This window comes from Diospyros lotus, chromosome 5, assembly GCF_014633365.1.
Source record: "Diospyros lotus cultivar Yz01 chromosome 5, ASM1463336v1, whole genome shotgun sequence".
Lineage (NCBI taxonomy): Eukaryota > Viridiplantae > Streptophyta > Magnoliopsida > Ericales > Ebenaceae > Diospyros > Diospyros lotus.
In genome coordinates, this window is record NC_068342.1 from 41,904,279 (window position 1) to 41,924,831 (window position 20,553).

The 20,553-nt window shown below is 38.7% G+C and overlaps 1 protein-coding gene across 2 annotated transcripts in view; it reads left to right on the top strand.

The window, feature by feature from the left end:
- Window positions 1-2,240: 2,240 nt before the first annotated feature.
- Window positions 2,241-20,553, top strand: part of LOC127801780 (copper-transporting ATPase PAA1, chloroplastic) — a 60,673-nt gene continuing 42,360 nt past the window's right edge. The window contains exons 1-3 of one of the 2 annotated variants that reach the window (XM_052337181.1): window positions 2,241-2,758; window positions 11,171-11,224; window positions 11,986-12,139. In XM_052337181.1, the coding sequence (XP_052193141.1) occupies window positions 2,324-2,758; window positions 11,171-11,224; window positions 11,986-12,139 (643 nt within the window). In that variant the 5' untranslated portion in view covers window positions 2,241-2,323. The remainder of the gene's footprint in view (window positions 2,759-11,170; window positions 11,225-11,985; window positions 12,140-20,553) is intronic. The other variant, XM_052337182.1, reaches the window with a different exon arrangement.

Here is a 20,553-nt window from a genome sequence, read left to right on the forward strand (position 1 = left end):
TATTCAAGGGCTAATTATAAAAATATTTTTTTTGTAATTTTATAATTTTATTTAATTTTGATAATTAGGTATAAATTAACTCAATTTAATATAATTTTATCCAATATATAAAAATTAATTTAGAATAAATATGTTTATATTTATTTTTTGTTATTTTATCTATATCTTATACTTATAATTTTTTATTCAATTAAACTATTGTATTTCACTTTCTTTTTTTTTTTACGCTTCTTATCATCTCATTTTATTTTCTCTTATATATCGAAATACATAAATTAAATTAGGTTAAAAATGCAAGTACATAGCTATAATCAAAATAATAAAAAATTTAAATTATCATATTAAAAAAATATTAAATTAAATATTAAATTGACTACAAAATATAAATATGAGATATAATTGAAACAACGATTAATTTGAGTAATCATACGAAACGTAAAAATATATAAATAAAAATATGAGTTTGATCAATTTTTTGTTATCACGCTAAACGATATATAAGAATGTGAGAACTATTAGTTTGATTACTGATTTGAAAAGTAAAATTAAATTGAATAGACCAATTAATTTAAAAAATCAAATTAATCGATAATTAAAAAATTAAACTAAAATTATATAAATCAAACTAAAAAAATAAATAAATTGAAATAACTAATAAAAAAAACATACAAAATTAAATAAGATGATGTTGTTTTATAAATATTAAAATAATATTATTTTAAAGTTTAATTAATTTGATTATTCTATAAAAAATTGAATTTAAAAAAATTAAATAAATCAACAAATTTAATTAATTATAAATTAAACTTTTACAGTCCTTGCCCCACATGTTGCATGGGTAGCCACGTTACCCAATAAAATAGTGTTGATATTTAAATTCCAAAGTTGGGTGGCCTTGCTACTGTCTGACGCGTGTAGCCCAGTAACCGTACGTGTATTAATGAGTCATGAGAGTTGTGCTGATGCCTTTCTTTCAAGTTGTCAAAGGTTTCGCCTATGTACTACTTTATTATTAATAAATGTTATTTTTATGTATTTAAATTTAAAATTTTATAACTACAAATATATTAATAAAAAATTAGACAAATAGCATATACAAATAATTAAAAAAATTCAGAAAATTAGATAGTGAAAATAGGGTTACAAATTATAATTTAAATCAAGTGACAATTGAGATTCTGCATATTCAAAAACACCTCTCGTTACATTTACGCCATAAAAAATTTAAAATTTATGATAATATTTTGTATTATATAATAATATTATTATAAATATTAAATTTAAATATATAAATAATATTTTTATATTTAAAACAGCTTATTTAGTCATCTAAAATGCTATACCCCTAATATTTCATATCTATTGCCTATTTTATTTATACTATTTGAGGATTTTGTACTAATAAATTTGTTGAATTTAAATTATAGTCGACTAAATTTTAATTTTATTTATATATATATATACATGTATATATGCAATTAATAAGTTAATGATTATTTTATTAATTTATATGTTATTTTAGTGAGAGTTTATTTAAATGAATAAAATAATATTATATTAAAATAAAATTAAAATACTTATCAGATTAATATATTAAATAATTAAATAAGATTGAAAAAGTATTAAAAGATTTATATTAAATTATTTGTTAAAATTTGTGGAATACATCGAAAGAATTGCACTTTTATAATATGAGCCATATAAATTACTTTTTATATGTAAAATATTAAATAAATTTATTTATTTCCTTTAAATAAATTTAATTTATCTTTCCCTAATAATTTTATTTATAAAATTTAAATAAAAAGTCATATAATTTGTTTTTGTTGTATTGTCGAATAAATTTAATAAATATAATAAAAAATATTTTTATTTAAAAATATATTTTAAATTTTATTTTTTTTATTAATATCTTAATTAACAAATACTATTTTAAGTGATCTGAATTTTGGAGTCACCTTAATGCTTAATGACAAAAAATAACAAAATCTCGAAAATAAGTGAAATTTCCGATTTTTTGAATGTTTTATCTAAAAAATAAATTAGAATTTTTGATAAGATTTAAATAATTGCACTGATTAATGTCAAATGTAAATAAATATAAATAAATTAGGGTTTTATTGTTACTTAATTATTGAGCCAAGGGCAACCATTAGTCTTAACCGAGACACGTGTACTGGATGTATTGGCGGTTCGATAGTCAATCCCAACGGCTTGAAATCGAGAGGCGTAGATTCAAATACGCATCAGATAGAGATAGAGATATGGGAGAGAGCGTCGTGAATTCGAATTTGTGTCCGTTCCCTAGTTGAAGCCGTCGGCAATGGAATCGACCCTCTCTGCAGCAGCCACGCTCTCGTCCATGTCCAAAACCCTAAATTCTTGCCTCCACCGTCATCTCTGGGCAACTCGCCAAAGCCAATGCCTCCGCAGTCAACTAGTACTTAGACGGCTCGTTTACAGTGAACTTCGGAGATCCAAGGGGTTGAGTTGCGACCGTCAGTCGCCACATTGGGGTTGGAGTTTCTGCGCGGTGCCAGTTCCCGCGGGCAGGTCCCGCCTGGAGTGCCGTGCTAGTTCTGCTGCTGCTTCATTCTCGTCCGCTGCTTATGGCGGCGGTGGCGGGGGGATCGGAGGGAGCGGCGGCGGCGACGGCGACGGTGCGTCGGACGGTGGGGAAGCAAAGTCGGACGCGGTTGTGGGTGGGTCGGAAGATGTTTCTGCTCTGTCACCGGATGTGATAATTCTTGATGTCGGAGTAAGCCTTACGTCCTATGCGTTTCTTTCTGCGTATGTTTTTGTTCTTTTCTTGTGTCTCCTGTTAGTATTAAATTTTTCACTGTACAAATCGAGTTGAAAGTGGGAATATGGCCGTGCTAAGGTGGCACAAGGTCCAGTAGAGGGTGGAGGGAGAGTGTGAGGACAACCGCCGTGCGCCAGGAGGAGGGGGGTTGGTGGCATTGTAGGAGTGCCAATATATGCCATTAGTGAGATTGCTGAATCAGTGTGTTGGAGTGCATTAAGTCAATAGGAGGTGGCACGGACACTGTGATGACATAGTGATAAATAACGGGAGGTGGAGAAGCAAGGCTCATATGGGTGAAAGGTCTTTGAGGTGGCTGTCGATGATGGAGATTTGGTGGTCGGTCCTTGTGTTGTGGAATGTGATCAAGGAGTGCAGAGATATATTGAGGCTGTTGTACAGATGGTGTCCAAAATGGGAAACAATCAGAGATAGAGAACATAAGAACAGGGCATAAATATTCCAATTTGGGTGATGATTGTTGAGGGAGATCCGGTGGCCGGCCGCTATTGGAATGGGGTTGAGGACTGCATAGATCTATCGGGACTTCATTGGACAACCTATTGAGGGTCTCAAAAGTTTCATGAGGAGTCTCATATGGGGATTGGTGAGGAGACATTCTTAATTGCTTCTGATGGGAGGAGAACTGTGTGGAGGTTTTGGATTGTTCGGAATGATGCTCAATGGGTTCCATCTATATGAAGAATGTGTGGTGCTAGAATCATTAATGTATGAATGGGCAATTTCTTATTTTATTTTATTTTATTTATTTATTTATTTTTATTTTTTTTTGGGGGGGGGGGGGGGGAGGGTTCTAATGGGGTTGGAAGTCAAAGACCTCTAGGGATATATTTTCTCACAACCAGGAAAAATAGTGGGTTCAAGAAAAACAAGAGTCTTGAGGAAAGGGGTGGGGCCCACTTGGGATTTGCAGGCCTGTAACAATTGAATATCAAAGATGCCTTCAATCAGATGAATGGCTGAACAATTCATAAATTACTCTAAACCAAATTATCACCTAGATAGGACAAATAACTTGAAAATGAAGAGTAAGAACCAAATAAGTCATGTACAACATAATTAGTCAAGTCCACATCACAGGCATAGTACAATCCAGCGTCTCAAACCCCACATTTCCATATGTTGCATGAGGAAATTTTCAAAATATTACAATTTTTTTTTAAATTAACAAAATACTACAGTTTCCGAACTAACTAACAAACTACTACACTTCTTCCACCATGACAGTACATGCTGTAAGAGGAGCCAGCATGGCAATTTTAATAAGACAAACCCTCTCTTGTGGAGAGAAAGTTTCAGTCCCATGGGAGCGAGTTCCATTGTGCACACAAGCCAACATTGTGCAAGGCTGCTATGCACTTGTGAAGCTTGCTCCTCGTGGGAGTGAGTTTCACAAGTGGAATTTTGCAAAGCAGCGAAAGGCTACTTTGCTAAGTGTGGAGCTTGTTAAGGTGCAAGCTTCACTATAACTCACTTTTTTCAAGAGCGAGTTTTGTCTAATTCAAATTGTTGTGCTAGTCCATCTTCCAGCGTGGATTGCCATGGTAGAAGAAGTGTAGTAATTTGTTAATCAGTTTGAAAATTGAAGTATTTTGTGATTTTTTTTTAAAATTATAATATTTATAAAAATTCCTATATACAACATGATAATGAAATAAATAAACAAAAGCAAAAGTACAACAAGAGTGGTGGACCATCTTAACTGTATATCCAGGTACAATACAAACTACCAAAAAAGAAAATCCCAAGCATAGCCAGATGTCAAGACATTGATGTCCAAGAGGGTGCCCAACATCGCCAACCAAAAAGGGTGTGAAATCTATAAAATGGCAACCAATGATGAATGAATCATAAAGAAACAATGAATGGTAGACTATGCTATGAAGGTAGAGGAATAAGTATCATACAAATATAAGAAAGGTTCTAATACATAAAAAAAGCTTTATGTAATAGGTTTGAAAATAATGTGCAACAGAATGTAGGTTTTGGTGCAGTATACTATATAGTAAAGAAGTATAGAAATATGTAAGGGAGTGTCATACCAGAACAATAACTCAATCATCAGATGTAGCTGGGTTGGCTAGTGTCTTTCAATTGGCTCTAGGTGCCAATACGCTGCATGTTCTCGCCAATACACAGGGTGAGCACCTCCTTTGCTAACAAGGGTGGAATGTGGTGCAAATCACCTGCAGTCAGTTTAAATAGTTCTAACCAGGCTGCTCCCAGTGCAATAGTACAGTATAAAAAAGAATGGAATGTATATGTGTGGGAAAACATCCATATCCAAATCAAGTCATGAACGCATATCTAGTTAATATAGTTACAACAATAAATTCAAGAATCGTACCATAACATCCATCACAGAACACCCCACTCGAAATAATAGTATCATTGTTCCCCTAGCAGAATAAAACATATATTGTTGTCAAATGGGACTAGGTAAAACTCACTCCTAAAAGTTAGCTCAGAGGAGGAGGGTGCCCAAATCACATATAAACAACATAACAGCCCAGTAACTTGCCGATGTGGGGCAAATGCAACTTCTAACACCCTCCCTTACGTGTAGCATGCAAGGTAGGGTCCAAACCCAACACTGCAAATAAAAGCCTGTTCTGATATCATATCAAATGACCTTGGGTAGAACTCACTCCTAAAAACTAGCTCAAAAGAGGAGGGTGCCCAAACCACATATAAACAACATAATGTCACAACTCATGGGTAGTGAGAAGGGCATTATTGTAATAAGGTTGTAGTAGTTAGTGAGAGGTATTTTGTGAGTTGTTAGGAGTACATGGGTGCTATTTTCCAGATTTCAGTTACTATTGAATAGCTTATAAATAGGCTCTAAAATGTAGAGAAATGTATGTTGATGAATGAAGTGATTCATATCTCCCTAATTCTCTCTCTCTCTTGTTTCCTCTCTAATCTCTCCCTCTAACTCTCTCTTTGAATTCTCTCTCCCTCCTTTAATTCTATCATTCAGTTTCTCTCCCAAATTCCAATCACAACCCTAGGTAATCCTAGTTATGTGACAAATGGTATCAGAGCCAATCATTCCTCGGCTGTGATTATGGAGACTTTAATAGCTGAATTTAGATTCGATTCTTGAAAGGCGGTTATCAGGAAGTTCTTGGCAGTTAGCTAGGGCGATTCAGGCATTTAATTCCGACGAGCCAGGCGATTTCCGTTGCTTAAGGCACGTACAATTTGGCTTGGAATTGAATCGGAATTGAGAGGCGAAGTCGTGCGAAGCAGACATCGGCTCGGTATTGAAGGCGACATTGGCCAAGATAGTTCCGACAGTGATCAGACTTATATGTTGAAGGTGACACTCCTCAGCAAGGAGATCTAGGCATCCGATCCTAATCCTAGCCACAATCTGGAATCGGCATTAAACTCAAGTGTCCTTGATCGCGTCCCAGATCTGGTCGTTGCAGATGACCAGGGCGAGAAGGAAGGCACGACTGAAGTAGACTAAGGCATCAGAGAGAAGCAGATTGGAGCAATCAGAGGCTACAGCGATCGCAATCGAGTCCAAGCAATCTTGAATTCGCTGTAAATCGGACGTAGAACAGGAGGATCGGATCGGCATTGCGGCCATAGGATATTGCTCTCAGTGACGAAGTCAAATCAGGTAAGGAGGAGTTAGGCAGTGGAAGTGGCTTCAAAAGCAAGACGGTGGACGGTGATTGGGTGGCGATAGTGACTCCAAGAAGATTGAAGCAAAGCTAGTGGTTCTCCAGGCCTTAGAGGGTGATCGGGTGAGAGAAGAAGGCACCGAATCCAACGAGAAGGAAGTCGACTCGAAGGTAGAAGAGATGAACCAAAATTGAGCGGGCTAGGCACTCCAACCCAGCGACTACTGCAAGGCAGAATTGAACACGAGCAAGCTTGGATTTGAAAAGCGAAGCAGAGCAAAGCAACTTCGGCCCGGGAGTGAAGACAACACAGGCTGAAAGAATTCCAACGGGATATCGAGTGGAATTAGGAGGCAAATCAAGAGCAGCAAATTCTGGGAATTCCGAAGACGGTGGCCGATCCAAGAATTCAGCGAAATCCTAAGTAGCGGTCGGTGAATGGGTGAGACGGAGGTGATCCTTGAATCACTTTGACTCCGACAAACTCGTTGCATGTGGTTGAGGCGAGAAGGCAAGCGTGGTCAGGAGCGGAAATTCAGGTCTAGGTCACTGCATGTGACCAAGTCGTGAAAGGTGCGATCAGAAAACGGTACAGGGGTGAATTTCGGTGATTTGGAGGAATTACAGTGAGCGGAATGATACTTCTCTGTTATTAATTTCCAGCGGTAATTTTCATTTGAGATCTAGAGGTGACTTTGAAGTACTGCAATGGAACTGATCATTCCTCAGCTGTGAGCCAGGTAGCTCCAAAAGCAATATTAGTAGTGATCAGTTGCAGTCAAGGCGAAGCAGCAGTTGCAGTCGAGGCAAAGCAGTGACCGAGGCAGAATAGGTTGCTGAATTTAGGTTCCAGCGAATTTAGATTGGCTGAACTTGAAGCTGCTAAGGTTGCAGATTTGGAAGCGATCAATTATCAATAGGTCTTGGTGATTTATCGAAGCAATTTCAGTGACTGAATTTTGGTGGGTTTGGAGTACCGAAATAAGTTTCTGGAGTGGTCTTTGGAAGCTGATTAAGAGGCTGTTGCAGGGTGTAATTTCAAGGACTTGAACTGAGGAGATGGCCGAAAGACTAATTGCTGCAATAAAGGAAATTAAGGACCTCCGTAAGCAGCTGGATGATTCTTTGATCATGCGTTCATATAAATTTCAGACTGCTAATCGGACTTTGTCGACTTCAATTCCAAGTGCTGATTTGCCCACTCTTGCTCCATTGGCTATTCCGGTGTTTGACAGGGATAGGCCAAAATGGTGGATTCGGCAATGTGAACGGGTGTTCTACCAACACTGAGTGCTGAAAAAGGAGAAGGTAAAAATGGCTGCAACTAATCTAAGTGGAATTCCATACATTTGGTTCCAGAATTGGAGCTGGGGAAGGGTGGAATTGAGCTAGCCGCAATTTGTAATTGACTTGAGTAACCGGTTTGGAGAAAGGACCAAAACCTATATGATCAATGGAGCTTCTAAGGCTGTTAATTTGGAGATGCAAGAAGCTGACGAGGAAGAAAAAGAAGCAGTAGAAGGGATCGAAGAATTGGGGGATGGCAGTCCAACAATTGGTAGCATCTCAAGCACTCTCACTGGCTGTGAAGCACGGAAACGGCTCAGAGGCGCTGTTTCGGCGTTTCTGAACCGTTTCCCGTTTCGGAAACGTCAAAAACGGCCCGAAACCTTTTTCGAGCCGTTTGTGTAATTTTTAAAAACATTAGGGCCGTTTCATAATTTGAACAAATTGGCTGGAAACGCGTTTCCTGCGCACGCCGTAGCTGCCATTCTAACTGCTTCATTCCCTCTTCTTTTTCTTCTTCTTCTTTTTCTCCTTCCCTCTCTTCCGTAGCCGCCATCTGCTTCATCGCCACTGTCTGCTTCCAGAGCGACCGCCATCTGCTTCATCGCCCTCGCCATTCCCTTTTGTAACAATATAAGTAAGTTTCTGGACAGATTGTAAATTTTTAACACTGTAAGTAAGTTTTCGACTCAGTCCAGGTTAGAACGTTAATATTTAATATTTTAATGGATATTTTCCTATAAGTAACACTGTAAGTAAGTTTCGCCATTTGCTGTTGTATTGGGAATGTTTCTCAATTTGTGCTAATATTTTAGTGGATGCTTTTGAATAGGCTGAGGGGTGGACACTGACAATAAGAGTTGAATGTTTTGAGCCATTTTCTTTTTTGGGGGTGATAGAGAATTGTTTTTATTTGGTTAGTCTTAACTTAATTATGATTTAATTAAAATTTATTTACTGTGATTTTAAAATTTACAAATAATCGACTATATTTGTGGCTGTTGTGATGTTTTGCGGCTATTTGTGGCTATTTTGTTACGGATAATAGAATGTTTTGTGGCTATTTTGTGATTTAAAATTTAATTACTAAATAATAATAGAACTTTTTAAATATTATTGATGGTTGTTTGAATGGATTGTGGATATATTTATGTTTATTTGAATACATTATGGAACTTATGTTTATTGTTTATATTTAATTTTTTTTTTATTTTTTTATATTAAAAATTATATTTATAAATAAATTCCTATATTTATTAAATTTACAGTTTACCCCGCGTTTCCGTTTCCTACCTTTTTAGAAAAATGCTGTTTCCGCGTTTCCGTTTCCGTGCAACCTAGCTCACTGGTACTGAAAATCTAGCCGCTAAAATCCTCAATATGACACCGTTGGAGGAGGTAACTGTTAAGGATAAAACTGAGATGTTAGCTAACAATCCGGGAGCCAAAGATCTTGGAATGGAAACGCCCACAACAGCTTTAGATTGTGGAGATTTTAAATCTATTTCTCTTGAAAGAATAGGAATGGAAGGAGTGGCTGAATTACCTACTCTGAATCAGGTAACTCCAAGTGAGAAATCAGTCAATTGGAGGGAAATTTGTGCCTTAATCGAAATGGATAACCAATGGAGGGCAGTTCAAGAATGGTTAGAGGTTAAGGGAGGATGCTTGCATGAAATTGATTATACTAAAACCTTCCAGCAGTATGTTTCTGATTTAGAGCAATGGAGGATGCAAAAGGATAAAGTGAAACAAGATGAAAGGAAGAAAAGGAAAGGATTCTTTGTTGAAGGAACCGAGACCCTTGTTGTTTTGCTTACTCATGTTTCCATTAGTGTGGAAGCAAGACATACTACTGTTGCTGCTGAGGAGAAGGAAAAAAGAAAGCAAAAGAGAAGGGAAAAACAAGATAAAAAGAAGGAAAAGCGAAGAAGAAACCAATGGGTGAGGACGGGCATTGGATGAAGAAACAATGGCTTGGTTGTAATAAGTTTCTTGGGGACAAGAAACCTTTCAAGGGGAGGGGAATGTCACAACTCATGGGTAGTGAGAAGGGCATTATTGTAATAAGGTTGTAGTAGTTAGTGAGAGGTATTTTGTGAGTTGTTAGGAGCACATGGGTGCTATTTTCCAGATTTCAGTTACTATTGAATAGCTTATAAATAGGCTCTAAAATGTAGAGAAATGTATGTTGATGAATGAAGTGATTCATATCTCCTTAATTCTCTCTCTCTCTCTCTCTCTCTCTCTTGTTTCCTCTCTAATCTCTCCCTCTAACTCTCTCTTTGAATTCTCTCTCCCTCCTTTAATTCTATCATCCAGTTTCTCTCCCAAATTCCAATCACAACCCTAGGTAATCCTAGGTATGTGACACATAACAACCCAATAACTTGGCCATGAGGGACAAATGCAACTTCTAACAATTGTAAAATCATGTCAAATTAATTTAAACACCAATAAAATGTGTAGTTACATATATATGTACATGTGAATGAAAAGGTGCATGCAATAAAATTTGAGTCATGATAAAAAAGGCCAACATAATATAATCCTAATACCCATAGTGGGTATCAATTTTTATAGAAGAATTATAACCATCAGGAATCTATCACCAATGCCAAATAAGTGAAGTAAATGTGATGCAAAAATGGACCCTATGCAATGAACAGATTGAGATAGGATGAAAATGGATAAAAGGGGTCAATATAGTCCCAATAATATGGACCAGGTTGGGTTTCTGCAAGCTGAACTCGGGTTGCAATTATCCTGGATTGACTGGGCTTTGGCCCTGCTGGACCAAGGCATCCAGTTTACTTTTTCTGTGATTCAGCCATCAAAGTGATAGGAGGTAGATCTGTGGGTGTCTTGGAGATTTAGATCCATGTGGAGAGGGAACAGAAAGAGTAGAGAAGAAAGGGGAAGAGAAGTGCAGAAAATAAGAAAAGCATAGAATGAGAGGTGCAGTGGACTAAACAAAAATTGAGAGATTGGAAGAACGAAGGAGAAGTGAAGAGAAAAAAAGACAATAGGCAAGAATGGGAAATTGAAAGGGAGAAAATCCAATGTTCATTAATCCAAATGCAAGTGGTTGACTGTTCTGTTCTGCAATGAAGATTTATATATACACCTTCATGGCTATTATTGGACCAGCTATAGGCAGATTGAATAAGTACTTCATTCTCATGTAGAATTAAAACTAGTCTAGGCTAATCATTGGACTCTATTGATGTCATGGAGATACAAGGAGAGTATTGGTGGTTATATGGATGTAATCTTTTTTAATAGGCTTGGATGCGCTTGATGCTTATTGATGTATTTCTTTCTATTACGTATAAGAAGAGCTTGTGCAATTCATTCTATTTATAAAATGTATGATTTATGCAATTTCTTTCTGGTATTATATTCTCTCCAATTCTCTTAGGGCATGACTTGTGGGGGATGTGCCGCAAGTGTGAAGAGAATTTTGGAAAGCCAAGTAAGTGCGATATATGATATTGCCAGACATTTTTTTCTTTTATTTATAAAGTTTCTGTTTGGTGCTGAAAACACGTGCTGTATGTAAAAGATAAAAATAAGAAATCTATATCTGCAACATTTTTGTAACAAAATATGCATATGGGTTATTTAAGTTGGAGATGTTGGAAAATAAAGAAGTTAAGTTTTGGAAAATGACATGAAGAAACTGCATTTTGCTAACAACCCTTAAACATTTTCTGTATGTAAAAGCTAACAAGAAATTTATATGTCCAATATTTGGTAAGCCAAATAAACATATGAGTTAGATTAGTTGGCAGTGCAAGTAAAGGAGACAAGCTATGGAAAATGACATGAAGAAACCATATTGACTAACAGCTGTTTAACTGACTTCATTTCACAGAATTTGGCTAAGTTTGAGATTTTTAAGATTTTGAGATCAAATGGAAATAACAATTCCCTCCCCTCTTTGTTCCTAAATTATGAATAGACTGTAATTGATGTCTTCGACATAATTTGCATGGCTTCCAGTACAAAGGAGAACCTTGACATTTTGACACTCTTTAAATTTCTTTTTATTTTTGTCAATTATGTTAATTTTATTTATTATATTCTGGTGAAGCTTGAATAGATGCTTCTAGTATTATAGATATGAATGAGCTCTATAGATTGCCTCTTTGGAGTGTTTCACCATGCTTAATGGAAGGAAGCTCTTACTTGTTAAAAACCACAACTCACTAGTGTTATATATCTTTTTTACAGCCACAAGTTTCTTCTGCTAGTGTTAATCTCACAACAGAGACAGCAATTGTATGGCCTGTATCTGAAGCCAAGGTTATACCAAACTGGCAAAAGCATTTAGGAGAGATCCTTGCAAAGCATTTGACTAGTTGTGGCTTCAAGTCTAATCTTAGAGGCGAGAATCTATTCACTTCAACACTTGCCCTGGCTGCTTATTACAGTTTTCGAGTTTATCACAGTATCGTTATTATTGATTCAGTGGTCATGCTTTATACTAACTACCATTGGAAAGCAAGTATTAAGCTCCTTTCTTCATGTATCATTTGTTTGAAATCACTAAAGGGCATCAAGGATATGGTTCCCATGTACCAAATAAATAAATAAATAAAAGAAAAGAAAAAAGAGGCTCTACAAAAATATGCTAAATCTCTGTATATTTAATGAGGAAGGGAACTGGCTTGAGAAACTGAAAAAGAAAGTAAAGGGATACACCTTCCTTACCCCACAGCAAAAATAAATAAATAATAAGGGAACAAGAATTCCCTTTTAAGCTATGCAATGAAGGCTTCTGTCAAAACCTCTCCTATTTATTTTCTCCAAAGTACACCGCAAGATGCACATTGGAGTAACGACCCAAGCTTGCCTATAGCCATACCTTTGCAAGCCCTTGATTAGATGCAAACAGATCTTTGACCATATGAGACTGCTTGGCACTTTGATGACTACGTAAACAACGTGCAATGCCATTTTAGGAATTTAACAATGCAGCAACAGGTGATTAGGGTTCTGCCCCATCTTCTTAAACATATAGCACCATTACATGTTGGAAATGACTCTTCTGAGTTTTCAATAGTCAAATTATCATGCCTCACACCATCCTGGCAAAAGAGGGCACTTTAACTTGCCTTGATATCTAAATTGCCTTCCATTGGAAATCAGGGAAATCTTCTTTGATAGAAATCCAATTAACAAATGTCCCTTGTGTTAGAATATATTTGTATTTCCTATAGCTTATTGGGTTTCATTCTATTGTTAGTTTATTTGGTACATTTAGTTGTTATACTTAGTGGTACAAGTCCTGTAATGTATCTTGATCCATGTATATATATTGGCATGATAGATGAATAAAACACAACATTCTCTTGACACCTTGATATGATATACTCCATATGGTGTGAACTTTTGTACCTTGGATGATGGCCTCGTAAGGACATTTCAATAAATTAATAGTACCCCCAACCTTCCTTATGCTAAAAAGATGTGTGTGTGTGTGTGGGGGGGGGGGGGGGGGGGGGGGGAGTTGGACTGCTCTTGCTAAGTTAAATGAATCATTCATTCTGTGCAATGGAACTCTGCATATATCTCTTAGAGGCATTAGACTGCAACATGTGCCTAAATAGAATTTTGCTAGCATCAGCTATCTTGCAGGAGACATGTGTAGAGGAGTCTTGCTTATCTCTTGTAATGCTTCTCAGGATCCCCACTTTGTAAGGCCCTTTAACTTCCTCTGAGTGGACCATTCTCTCCTGCTTTGATTGAAGCAATATTTCTCAACGTTTAATGTTTCCACAGAGTTCTCCTTTCCCAAGAAAATTCTACACCCATTTCCCCAGAAAACTTTGTTGAACATATCCAATTTAAATGCCTAGGTTTGAGGCAACCTTATTCTAGTCCACCAAATAATACTTGAACTCCCCTATTTTACCCTAAAGAAAGTTCCTTAAGAATTTCTCCATTCTCCACACCTCCAAAATGAAAATGGTAGAATGGGAAAAGAAATAAATTGGGAAATTACACAACAAACTCCAGTAAGAGTGAGCCTTCCAGATTTGGATAATTTTCCATTCCATCAAGCAAAGCCTCCTTTCAATCTCTCCTGAGCTTAAGAGAGCCATATAATTGTACCCTCTTGGATGGGCTTCATAATTTTCTTAAAGCTAGCCTTTTGATCTCTCTAGCTTCCTTTGATTTGTTTTGGCCTTGAAATAAATTCTTTGATGACAACTGCAAAATAGGTTGTAGGGGAGGATCCCACCTGATAATCTTACCAAATAAGCCATGTTTCTCAACTCACCAGTAGGAATTATCTTGCTCTTGACCAGATTTATGTGAAGGGTTGTCACAATCTTCAAAGTTGATGAATATACTTGACACTGTCCTCAAGTCACCCTAGGTATTGCCAACTGCCCCCCTTACTCATGTTATTGTCATGAATATGGCCACTATGGCTATAGAAATTGGTTTGTTGATGTAACAATTATACCTTCAGAAGTTCTAGGATGGGAATCACTTAAGCACAAGATGAATGGGTCTATTGGTTTTAGTAGAGAATGTTTATATGGAGCAAAAAATCTAGTACTAATATGTCATGTACCACCTAAAATTGAATTTGTAATTTGGGGAAATAAGGGGAGAAAGGAGTAACCAATGCACACATGCTTGGTGCAAGTGGCGTGAGTTAGTTAGGCTACTTTATTTCAGAAGGAACACTCCCATTTAATTGTGGGGGAGATCAATATAAATAAGGACTTATCTCACCTGATGAAAAGCATGGATGAGAATAGTTTCCTTTTAGAATTCTCTCCCTCCAATTCTCTCTCTCTCTCCTCATTTCTCTCTTATCTCTCTATCATATGTTCCCTAATTCTTAGAATTCTTGGGAATCCATTATCAGATCACTAAGCTCTGACAATTTGGTATTAGAGCTGATCTTGGCCAACTCCGATCGCGGTGAATTCAGGCAAATGGCAGAGGGGACGCGAATGAAGAACATGGAGATGCAATTGCAACAATTTGGCTCTACAATGGCAGATTTGCAGGCGAGAGTGGATCACTTGAAGCTCCGATCAAATCGTAACCATGAGGCGATCATCTCCATTGATCGGAAACTTGATGGAGCGATCACTCAAATTTGAGAGGTCACTCAGATCCGTGAAGAGGTGGGAATTCAGATCAGGGAGCAACTGCAAGGATTTATGGTCATGTTTACACGACAACATTCAGTAAGGCTATCCCCTAATTTTCCTCCAAGAGAGAGATCTAATTTGATTCTCCCTAGACAAGGGATGAGTTAGAGGAGGTCGAGAATGTAACATCCCGCATGAAGGACCAAAACAACTTACCCTGATGGGCCTACGCAAACTTCCCAGGGGGTCACCCATCCTTAAGCTTCCCCAGCTCAAGCACGCTTAACCCCGGAGTTCCTTGCTTACATTCAGCCCAAAAAATATCCAGCTGGTGTTGTTTCCTTTCTTACACTATCCTTGATATATACTACTCTTCTCTGGGCTCTTGGGGTATTACATTCTCCCCCCCTTAAGCACATGACATCCTCGTTATGCGACCTTACAACCGGTCCTAGATCTCCCCCCTTTGCATGGCCGATGTGGGATTCGCCTAAGGTGCCTACACGCACCCCCCCTAGGGACTCAGCATCCTCGTTGAGGTTTGCCCCACCATCGAGCTCAGAGGCTCGGGGGTCGACTTTGATACGACCTGTAACATCCCACATTGAGCAATATGAAGAACCGGAACAACTTACCCTAATAGGCCTACGCGAACTTCCCAGGGGGGTCACCCATCCTTGAGCTTCCTTAGCTCAAGCACGCTTAACCCCGGAGTTCCTTACCTACATTCAGCCCAAAAGGTATCCAGCTGGTGTTGTTTCATTTCTTACACTATCCTTGATATATACTACTCTTCTTTGGGCTCTTGGGGTATTACATTCTCCCCCCCTTGAGCACATGACGTCCTCGTCATGCGACCTTACAATCGGTCCCAGATCACCCCCCTTTGCATGGTCGATGTGGGATTCGCCTAAGGTGCCTACAGAGAACCTCCAAAATTGGAGATGATCCGATGGAAGTGGGAGAAAATGTAGGAAGAAGGCAGGATGTAGTTGGGGGGCATAACCACCTAGGGATTCCTATGCCAAAATTGGATATCCCCATGTTTGATGGAAACACCCTAGATGGTGGATTAAGAGGTGTGAAATAATGTTTGATTGGTATGGGGTTTCGGAGCAACAGAGGGTGGCCCTGGCTGCGGCTTACCTTAATGATGCAGGAGATGATTGGTACTAGGGATGGTCCAAGGTAAAGGAGGGATGTCAATGGGCTAAATTTGAAGAAGAATTGTGTGAGAGATTTGGGGATAGGGGAATGACTAATGTGGTGGAGGAATTCAACAAGATCCAACAAGGGGGATTAGTGTTGGAATACCAATGTAGGTTTGAAAAGTTAAAGGCACTGATGCTCAACCACAACCCCTATCTCACCGAGGCTTATTTTGTCTCTAGTTTCATAAGCAGGTTGAATGAGGAGTTAAGGCCCATGGTGAAAGTATTGCAACCCAATACTCTCAAGCATGCAACAAAGAGTGCTAGATTACGTGAGCTGATAGTGGAAGCATTGATGATGAAGCAGAGACTGATGAATAGGGGTGGAACACACAATGTGTTGACCCCCGTGGGGAAGAACCAGGGAAGGGAAGCTATCAGAGGAGTACAGGGAGTTAGGAGTTTACCTTTGTCGGCTCCTAAAACACAAGGGGACAGACTAATGGAGCAGAGGAGGCAAGCTAGACTTTGCTTCAAGTGTGGGGATAGATATTTCCCCAGGCACCAGTGCAAGAAGCAGTTGCTTCTACTGGAAGGGGAAGAGGAAAATGTAGAAGAGGAGATGTTTGAGATTCCTGAAGAATGGGAGGAAGACAATGGAGAAATCTCCTTGCACGCTTTGAGAGGGTTGGCTAATAATAAAATCATTAAGGTTAAAGGGAAGGTAGAAGAGAGTAAATTGATGATTTTCATAGATAGTGGGAGCACCCATAGTTTCTTAGATGAAGGAACTGCCAAGAGGTTGAAGTGGTCCCTAATCAACACTCAACCCCTCACGATAATTGTGACAAATGGGAACAAGGTAATGAGCAGATTAGCCTGTGCAGGCTTCGGGAGATGTAGGGGGAGGCCTTTGAGACAGATCTCAGGTTGCTTAAATTGGGGGGTTGTGATGTGGTTTTGGGGGTGGAAGCATGTCAGTCCTATGCTTTGATTTTAATAGGATGGAGGTGACATTTGAGAAGGAGGGGAAGGGAATGACCCTTGTGGGCAACAAAGAAGTGGGGATGTGTTAGATGATTGTAGGGAAACGCTTACAGAAAATCATTAAGTAGAAGATGACTTGGGTGGCCCAACTCTTCTCTATCCAAGCACTGGAGGAAGAAGAAGATCAAAAGGCAAGGAGTGAGCTGATGCTGGTTGTTAGCAACCCACCTCATAAGCATTGGGAGGTAAACCAACTTGACTTGCTCAAAATATACTTCTAGTTGAATATGAGGATCTTTTTAGGGAACCTACAATCTTACCCCCTCCCAGAACCCATGATCACTCCATTAGCCTAAAACCCAATTCTAAGCCTTTCAATGCCAGAGCCTATCGATACCCCCTAGCCTAGAAAATAGAAATAGAGAGAATGGTCAAAGAAATTCTACAACACTCTCTAATTCAACCCAGCCACAACCCCTTTGCATCCCTTGTGTTATTAATAAAGAGGAAGGACGGAACATTGCGTTTCTGCGTGGATTACCGCTAATTAAACGACATGACAATCAAAGATAAATTCCCAATTCCCCTCATTAAGGACCTCTTAGATGAATTGAGGAATGTAACTATTTTTTCCAAACTTAATCTAAGAGTAGGCTATCACCAGATTCGAATGAGCCTACAATACATACCAAAGACTGCATTTCGAACCCACAAGGCCATTATGAATTTCTAGTAATGCCTTTTGGTCTTACTAACGCACCAACTACTTTTCAATCCCTAATTAACCAAATTTTTGAGCCACATTTAAGAAATTTTATCTCGGTATTCTTTAATGACATACTGGTGTATAGCTACACTTTTGACCAACACCTAACACACCTAAAGGTTACCTTTGAGATCCTCAAAGTCAACCAATTGGATATTAAGAGGTCAAAGTGCTCATTTGCTCAAAGGCAGGTGGAGTACCTAGGGTACACCATCTCTAGCCAAGGGGTCAGTATATACCCTAAGAAGATGGTAGTTATGCAGTCGTGGCTAAGGCCTACCACCCTCAAAGCCTTAAGGGGATTCTTAGGCTTAACAAGGTACTACAAGAGGTTCATGAGGAATTATGGAGTCATCAGTAGGCCACTAACGCAATTGCTGAAGAAGGAAGGGTTTAGATGGGGGTAATAGGCTGAGGCAGCCTTTGAACAGTTGAAGCAAGCCATGAGTGAGGCCCCGGCATTGGGACTTTCGGATTTCAGCAAGACTTTTGTGATAGAAACCAATGCGTGTGACACTGGAGTTGATGTAGTTTTAATGCCGGAAGGCAGACCTATAGCCTTCCTCAATTAGGCATTAGCTCTTAGGCATGTAGGGTTGAGCATAAAATAGAAGGAATTTGTGGTTGTGCTAACGGCAGTAGAAAAGTGGAGACACTACCTCGAAGGGGGCCAATTTGTGATCAAGACCAATCACGCCAAAGTTTGAAGTTTCTATTACAACATAAACTTCACACTCAACTATAGAAGAAAAGGATGGCTAATTTGATGGGCCTTGATTATACCATATAGTATAAGAAAGGGAGGGAAAATGTGGTGGCAGATGCCTTATCTAGATGCCAAGAAAAAGAGGAGACAACAACCATTATCACATTGATATCAGGTTGGTACCAAGAGGTGGCTAGTAGCTATGACTCAGATGAGCAGATTAAGGGACTCTTGGAGCAATAGGTCTTGGATCCTAACAACAAAAAAGGGTATACATTGAAGAATGGAGTGCTTAGGTGTAAGGGAAGGATAGTAATTGTGGGGACTACCAAGCTGTTAAGGAGAAGATACTCCAGACTCTACATGAATCCCCATTTGGAGGACATTCAGGGATTCAAAACACATACCACAAGGTGAGACAACTTTTCTTTTGGCCCAAATTGAAAGAAGCAGTGGTTAGATTTGTGATGGCTTACGACACTTGCAAGAGGTGCAAGTATGAAATAGTGGCCACCCTTGGGTTGTTACAACCCCTAGACATTCTAAGACAAGCTTGGGAGGGAGTGTCCATGGATTTTATTGAAGGGCTGCCCAAGTCAGAAGTCAAGGATTGTATACTCGTGGTGGTCGATAGGTTTACGAAGTTTGCCCACTTCCTAAGCCTATCTCATCCTTACACCACCCAGGAAGTTGCTAGGGTGTTCCTTGACTAGGTTATCAAGTTGCATGGGGATCCTAGAACTATCATTTTTGATCGGGATAAGGTGTTCACCAACCTCTTTTGGCCAACATTACTGAAGTCTATCGAGTTAAAGCTTAGCATGTCATTCGCTTACCATCCTCAAACTGATGGGTAGACAGAGATAGTCAATCAGTGCTTGGAAAACTATCTAAGGTGTCTTAAGTTTCTAGCAGCCTAAGGTTTGGCATAAGTGGCTGGCTTTAGCCTAGTGGTGGTACAACTCCAGCCACCACAACTCCATTAGGATGTCACCTTTTGAAGCACTATTTGAGTATAAGCCCCCTCTACTACTAGTGACCCAAGAGTTCACTAATGTGGCAGTAGTAGATGCCCACCTCCAGCAAAGACAAAAGGTCCTCTAGCAAAGATAGGAGGTTCTCCAGCAGTTCAAACGAGATTTGGCTACGGCCCAAAACAGAATGAAGCAATAAGCAAACAAAGGTAGGAGTGAAGGAGAATTTGCAATGGGAGAATAAGTTTACCTGAAGCTAAGACCCTCACAAGTTAAGGCACTAACAATAGAGCAAGTGACCAAGCTAAGTCTGAGATACTACGGGCCTTTTCCCATCATAGCTAAATTGGGTAAGGTGGCCTATAAGCTTCAATTGCTAGAGAATTCTCAAATTCATCCGGTATTTCATATGTCTCTATTGAAGAAGTATGAGGGAGGTCAAGCAGTAAGTCCCAGCCTACCTACGGGTAATCGGAGCATTGAGCTTGAGGCAGAGCCATCAGCTATCCTAAACAAAAGGGTCATCTACCAACAGGGAGTTCCCATAACTCAGGGGTTGGTGAAATGGACCCATTTTCACATAGACGACAATACCTGGGAGTACCTTTTAGATTTACTCAGACAGTTCCCTAGGGTAGCTAGCTTACTTTGTATTTCTTGAGGACAAGAAATTCTTCAAGGGGAGGGTAATTGTTATGTACCGCCTAAAATTGAATTTATAATTTGGGGAAATAAGGGGGGAAAGGTGTAACCAACGCGCACATGCTTGGTGCAAGTGGCGTGAGTTAGTTAGGCTACATTGTTTTGGTGAGAACACTCCCATTTGATTGTGGGGGAGATCAGTATAAATAAGGACTGATCTAACCTGATGAAAAGCATGAATGAGAATAGTTTCCTTCTGGAATTCTCTGTTCTCTCTCTCTTATCTCCCTATCGTATCTTCCCTAATTCTCAGAATTCTTAAGGAATTCTTAGGAATCCATTATCAGATCACTAAGCTCTCACATAATATTATTCATCTCTTGGGAGAATATAGAGTGAAAGTCTATGGGTAGAGGGTTTGATTCTATATTATTTGATATATATTAGAATTTAGCAT